This window comes from Penaeus vannamei, chromosome 17 (genome assembly GCF_042767895.1).
Source record: "Penaeus vannamei isolate JL-2024 chromosome 17, ASM4276789v1, whole genome shotgun sequence".
Lineage (NCBI taxonomy): Eukaryota > Metazoa > Arthropoda > Malacostraca > Decapoda > Penaeidae > Penaeus > Penaeus vannamei.
Window position 1 is genome coordinate 8225342 of NC_091565.1, and position 7514 is coordinate 8232855.

The 7514-nt window shown below is 37.8% G+C and overlaps 1 protein-coding gene across 1 annotated transcript; it reads left to right on the forward strand.

Moving 5' to 3' along the window:
* Positions 1-2350: 2350 nt before the first annotated feature.
* On the forward strand, positions 2351-6192 carry LOC138864589 (uncharacterized). The gene is made up of 4 exons (XM_070132401.1): positions 2351-2619; positions 2949-3053; positions 4410-4492; positions 4823-6192. Exons 1-4 carry the CDS (start codon positions 2451-2453, stop codon positions 5300-5302), a joined length of 837 nt encoding a protein of 278 aa, XP_069988502.1. The 5' UTR covers positions 2351-2450; the 3' UTR covers positions 5303-6192.
* The last annotated feature ends 1322 nt before the right edge of the window (positions 6193-7514 follow it).

The following is a 7514-nucleotide window of genomic DNA, read 5'->3' on the forward strand; positions in this document are numbered from 1 at the left end:
ATTATTGGTCTGTTATTAATCAGTTTCATTTCGTTACAGTTGATGGCAGGTGAATGGATATGTTTGGATTGGTAATGGTCATAGTAATTCGATTTTTTCATGTCATTACTGAGCCCATTCACTCTGCCACTCCCTCCTTAAGCCATACATCTGCCCTTTCACAATTTCTCCTTCGCTCTCTCTCTCAAACCTTTCTTAACTTCACACCTCTAGTAAAAAAAAAAAAAAAATATTCACAACTTTTTGAGTATTTCTACTAACCAACGAAAAAAAAGATAACCATGTAGTCTTTATACATGAGTCACCTGGAATATGATTTCAGGCGAGTCTAACCTAAATGCGAAGTGACTTCCACTACGGGATCATATGCGAATGAATGAATGAAAGAAAAGAATCATAATAAAAATCATAATAAAGATAGTAACACTGATAGTAATTATTGGTAATATAATAAAGGAGGATGATATTGCTGATGTTAGTAATAACAGTAATGGTAATGAAAATAATAATGATAAACAGTAGTAGTACCATGATGGAGATTGTCATACTGCTAAGTATGATGATCATGATAGTAGCTGCAATTCTAAACCTTCAAACATAATGAAAAATATCTCTAAAGATAAATAGATATATGTATATCTATCTATCTTCCTATCTATCTATCTATCTATTTATCTATATATACATATTACAAAGTTTGCATGTCTAAATATCTAATTATGAAAAGTAAGACCTACCTTCATATTTTTTCCTTCCCTTTGGATAGTTTATCACATGACATCAACAAATGGAAGAACGAGTAAATCATTATGTGAAAACATCAACAAATAGGAGTAAATTCTTTGAACAAGTAACTCAGCAGGTACATCCATCACCATTATTATCCATTCACTGCCAGTATTAGCATTATTCTGACAATCCAGTCTGGAAGCTAATCAGTCATGTCATGTCTCCTTTTGGCAAAAAAGAAAGAAAAAAGAGGCGATAAAAAGAAAGAAAACAAACGATATGTTATTGACAGAGTGGTGATATACAGCCAAGTATTTTTTCGCCAGAATATATGCCGATGATATATCCTTGGTTTATCATCTTCTTTAGTTATTTCTGATATATGAATCAGTCTTGGATGATGATGGTCAAAGTGTATCTAATAATCAATAATAGTTAATAACATCTTTCATTATTGCCACAAATACCGTTGCTTTTGTCACCTTTGGGCGTAAGGCGTAAGACCTGCGATAGCACCTACAAATAGTATGTAGCCCTTGCAAGTGCTTTCTTGGTGAGAAATCTCCGAGGGCCGACATGAGCAGGGGTGGGTGGACAGCCCCGTCTGCTTCGTGGCGGCGCCCAGGCAGACAGCAGCCGGGATGGGTCATGCCATAACGGCGTGTGTCGAGGTCCAGGAAGCTTACTGAACTGTAGTGCGGATGACCAGCCCCCGTGAAGTCTCTCCGTGACGCAATGATTTTAATAAAAATGGAGATGATCAGACAGGTAGAAATTTAGCCAGAGAGCTATTCCATGGAGAACACCCCGAGTCCTCCATCGTTTCCTTGGACAAATGTTCTGGGAGGACAGCCTTCTTTTCTTCCCGTCTCGCCTTCATATTTGGGTGAACCTCAAGGGTAATTGTTAAGTCCAAGACAGTGGTGTCAGAAGTCTGAATCAACATGATGCTCCTCTATGACACTGAGGCATGAGCAACATATCCGAAGCATTGCACTCCTACCATCTCGAGAAGAAAAGTCACAAACGATGGTATTCCCTAATGCTCAGTTCTGCCAACCATCGACAATCTTACATAACACAGTAAACCAAAAGACATTCTTCTCAAAACTTGCCTCTGGTATGAGAACTCCCGGCCATCCATTCTCCCAAGAAAGTATGCAAGAACGACAAAGAAACACTCTTTGTCAAAAGCGCACGATAGAAGGATGTCACAGATAAACGTAAAAGGTGGTGAGGCACTGCGCTGCCAGCTTCAGGAAAGTGAAGACCGGCCTGGGAGAGAAGACGACTCCAGAAGACGTAGAACTAAGACAGCCAGCGTGAGACCCAATACATTACCGAAACCGCGACGAGGCCAACTACTACGTTTTCAAATTTCGTGCTGTTTTTAACCAACGAAAGCCAATTATTCTTTTGTTATCATCATGGAGCTTTTAACATACATATGAAATCTGATCCACTTTATTACTAAAAATAAATGTCTATATCTGTAATATGAACGATGCTCGCATTACATTAACTGTGTTTGCTCTTTGTTTTATTATTTTTTTTCTTTTTATCATACAAAAAGGTCATATTCAATGAATTGAACCTACGAAATGAAAAACAAAATATAAAAAGATAGATTTCAAGGTGTCATCTTAATGATAATTTGCACTGCGTGAATTAGGTGCCAATGCTATTCTTTCCCAACAGAAACACGCAGGCTTTTGGTCACAATGAGAGCCGGGCGATGGGCGTGGTGGGTGGGCGTGGCGATCCTGCTGGTAGGACTCTCCTCGGGGTTGAATGTCACCGTCTACAGGAAGCATCGAGGAGTTTGCGAAGGATTCTTGGGCGATCTGAAGGCGAACTCTGTCGTCTATTGTGCCTTTGCCTGCAGCTCAAGTATATATATGTATTTATAAGTATATACTTACACACTTACACACACACATATATAAATATGTGTTTCTGTGTGTATAAATATAGTACATATGCATACACACACACACACACACACACACACACACACACACACACACACACACACACACACACACACACACATATATATATATATATATATATATATATATATATATATATATATATATATATACATACTAACAAACAATCTTTCTTTGAATCAGCTATACTGAAGTACATTCTCAGTCAATTCGTTTCGATAAAATAATCTCCAGAAACCGTCTACAGAAACAGTGTTGCCATTGCAGACAGCCTCTGCGGCGGATTCCATCACTACAGGAAGGGCCGGTGTTCGCTCTACGAGACCCTGGCTCCGCCCACTGACTCATCCGGTTTATTTTGTCACGGTCCGGGTATGTGGTCCATGTTGGTTTCATCATGTACCTTTTGTATATGATGTATATATATGTATATATATATATATATATATATATATATATATATATATATATACATATATATAAATATGTATATATACATACATACATACACACACACACACACACACACACACACACACACACACACACACACACACACACACACACACACACACACACACACACACACACACACACACACACACACACATAAACACACACACACACACACACACACACACACACACACACACACACACACACACACACACACACACATATATATATATATATATATATATATATATATATATATATATATATATATATATATATATATATATATATATATATATATATATGTAATATATATGTTTTTATATATACATATATTTTAGGTATATATATATATATATATATATATATATATATATATATATATATATATGTAATATATATGTTTTTATATATACATATATTTTAGGTATATATATATATATATATATATATATATATATATATATATATATATATATATATATATATATATATATATATATATATATATATTTTTTTTTTTTTTTTTTTTTTTTTTTTTTTTTTTTTTTTTATACAGAATTTGTCATTTGTCTGACCCGAATTTCGCTTTCTTGAATTTTATTTGCAATAAAGTGTATTAGTTTTTACATATGTGATGTTTTTTTCTTGTAATCAATGAGTTACATCAGTCAAGTGTGGTATTTGTACAGAGAGCAGGGCTAATACATGTACTTCATGATCCGCTGTATGTGTGTGTGTGTGTGTGTCCATGTCCATATATTTATGTATATTTCTGTTGTTTGTGATTTTTTTTTTTTTTTACATCTCACTATTAAAACATCAACAAGAACGTCTAAGTAACGATACTTTTTAAATAGTTCTCACAAATAAGACTTTTCCGCTACGTTCCATCCTTCATAACGGAATGGATTTGCTTTCATCATTCTTGCAACATTTGTATAACAGCATGTAGCTATTATTATCATTATTCAACTGCTTTACCTCATTTTTTATCCTATTCCTTTCACAAAAGTATATTTTGAGATTATAAAATGTTCGCATACTTGACATGCAAAAATAAAGAAATACATGCATATTTTTCAGTCTAAACCAGGCAAATAGATAGAAAAATGTATATCTAGCAGATATATAGACAGATATGCATTTATTTCTGGGTAAATGCGTGGATGTATTTACGAATATTCATTGGGTCGGGCCGCGCACAATTTCAACAAACCGACCGTATATCATAATACAATATTTGCGAAGGGAATCACTATTTTTTCCAAGCTCGAGCGATGGGGGGCCGTCAGCGAAGCACCCAGGGTCCGAGACGAACCACCCCTGCGCCTACAGCACCTCCTTCGGGCTCCGTAAGCAGTTCTACCTCTCAGTATAACAATACGTGTCACTCTACTGAAAAACGAATAAAATTTAGGTCTTTATAGTACTGAATATAGATGGTAAAGTAAAGTAGTTGAGAGTCACTTCATAGATACATTGATATTTACAATCATATTTCAGCGTCTTTTTAACCGTTTGAGTGTACCTATAAGTTGTTGTTGATTTTTATGCATGTTTATTGCTATACTTTAAAAGTGTTTGGTTTACTTAAAGTAACCATGTTATAGATGTATCAGTATGCTAAAAAAAGGAGGAATGTAGGCCTATATGAATTAGTTTACCAATTTTATTCGTTCCAGAACGTACCTGCTCCAGCAACCATAGACTTGAATGGACTGAATCCGTTGCAAGTCACTCTCCTGCAGAAATGCGCTACTAACGGTGGCATTGCGGGAATATACCAAGAAGCAAACATATTCTACTTCCTGTGCCGGAGGTCGCCCAATGACATCCCCCTGAACACAGCTGATCCTGGGTCGCCTTGCAGCGGCGATGAAATCAGCTGTCTGACCACCACGTGCGACGCGGACAAGATCTTCATCGGCTACGACCAGAACGGGCCGAAGGGACCCTGCTACACCATCAGCAGCACGCAGGCCACCGTTGACAAGACCGACTGCTACGACGAAACCTCCGCCGCCCCTCTGCCGGCTGGGAAGGGCGGCTCGTGGACGCAGTGGCGGGTCTGCCGCACGGACGCCTTTTTCGTGGTCGTGGGAGCCCAAGTGTCCAGCGGTGACATCGTGAGGATCACCTGCTGCAGAGCCAAAGCTGTCTAAATACAAGTGTTTGATTCACACATACATACATAGGTATATGCATGTATGTGTGAAAAAGGGCACACATGCACAGCACACCTACACGCGCTCACACACATACACAAACACACACACACACACACACACACACACACACATGCATTGCTTTAAATTACGACCTTCCTCGTAAGGATTAGGTCTAGCGTTTTTTTCGATGCAATGACATTTTCGTGTTATTCTTCTGAGAGCTATTTTGCCTGCATTTAAAAAATTTACACATTCTTACATACACACATACACACATACTGGGTTTATGAAAGTAAATCTAATTCAGCATCTGGAGGCCCACTGGCAGCTGCCCACTTCGCCCTCGTCAAAATCGGACTCTGCGCTGTCATCGTCTAGTCCCCCTTCCACCACAGCACCGCCCTGCCATTCCTCCACCACACTGTCACCCTGTCATTCCTCCATCACTGCCTCTCCTCCACCACATCGTCATTCTGTCATTCCTCCACCACTGCCTCTCCTCCACTACTCCGCCATTCTGTCATTCCTCCACCGCTGCCTCTCCTCCACCACTCCGTCATTCTGTCATTCCTCCACCGCACCATCACTCTCGCAAAAGCTTTCGATAAGGAAATACGTAATCGAAAAGGTTTATTGGATTACCTTTTCAAAAGTAATTAGTATCCGCTATTACAATAACAACAAAAATGATGGTAATGCCCACCATTGACTGGATTTGTTCTTTGTTATGTGTGTCTATGCGTGCAAGTAAAGAAATACAATCTTTTATTGTGTGTCCGAACAATCTGTGCAATATACAGTACTGTCTCCATGAATGCTTTCCATTGTAGGCTCCTTTTGTGTTTATCTAAATGTAACTACGAGATGAATAATAAAGAAATATATGCAGATTGGTGAGAAAAGCAAAGTCGCAAAGGAGGAGGTAACAAGTGGCCGTTAAGGTATTCATCACTCGTACTCTTACACACTTGTATCTAGAAGAATAAAAGTAATGCTTATGCACACACATACCATACACACACACACACACACACACACGCGCGCGCGCGCGCGCGTGTACACACATATATGTATATGTATATATATACACATAAACACACACACACACACACACACACACATATATATATATATGTGTGTGTGTGTGTGTGTGTGTCCATTTATTTTTCTTTTCTTTCTTGTCTTCTCTTTCACCTACAGTGTCTCTTACAAATGACATTTAATTTAACTGTTCTTCTATTGTTACTCCTTATCCAGTCATAGCTTTCACATCACCAGTTCTTACACTCTTAGAGTACAATCATTCCTCTTAATAAGAAATCAAAGAATATCAAACATAAATGTATCACATAGAAAAGTTTCGTCTTCGATTCCCAGCATTTTCAAGATATGAAACTCCCGGCCACATTACCTCTCCACGGACTACTTCGTACTCATTTCCTCACTATTCCGATCAAAAAAATTGTCATTTCCCTGCTCACGCTTCCCACGTTCTGCATCGAAAAGGACTTAATCCCGTCCCGCCAGGCTAATGCCTCTGCCTGCTCTCTTAAGTGGGCAATTGCACGTACTCTCGCGTGTTGCTCGTTCATTAACACGACTTCCTAGCCCACTTTACCCCAATTGGCAACTTTTCTTCTTCTGTGTCCTTTGATAGACTGCCGGAGAAAATATACTCGGCGTGTGCATGATGGCGTGCATGCGAGTATACCAGGTTCAGAGTCAGAGGAAGAAAGAAAGTGGTACAATGCATTCTATTGCTTTCAAGTGCGTTCGTTGACATCATGGGAATAATCTCATGCAGAGCCATGTGGTTAGCGGGTCTTACTCTGTAATGTTATATACCTATATATATATATACGTATATATTTATATATATATATATATATATATATATATATATATATATATATATATATATATATATATATATATAGGTCTGTGTGTGTGTGTGTGTGTGTGTGTGTGTGTGTGTGTGTGTGTGTGTGTGTGTGTGTGTGTGTGTGTGTGTGTGTGTGTGTGTGTGTGTGTGTGTGTGTGTGTGTGTGTGTGTGTGTGTGTGTGTGTGTGTGTGTGTGTGTGTGTGTGTGTGAATATAAATACATATATGTATATATATATATAGATATATCTATATATAGATATCCATATATTTATGTATATATATATATATATATATATATACATATATATATATATATATATA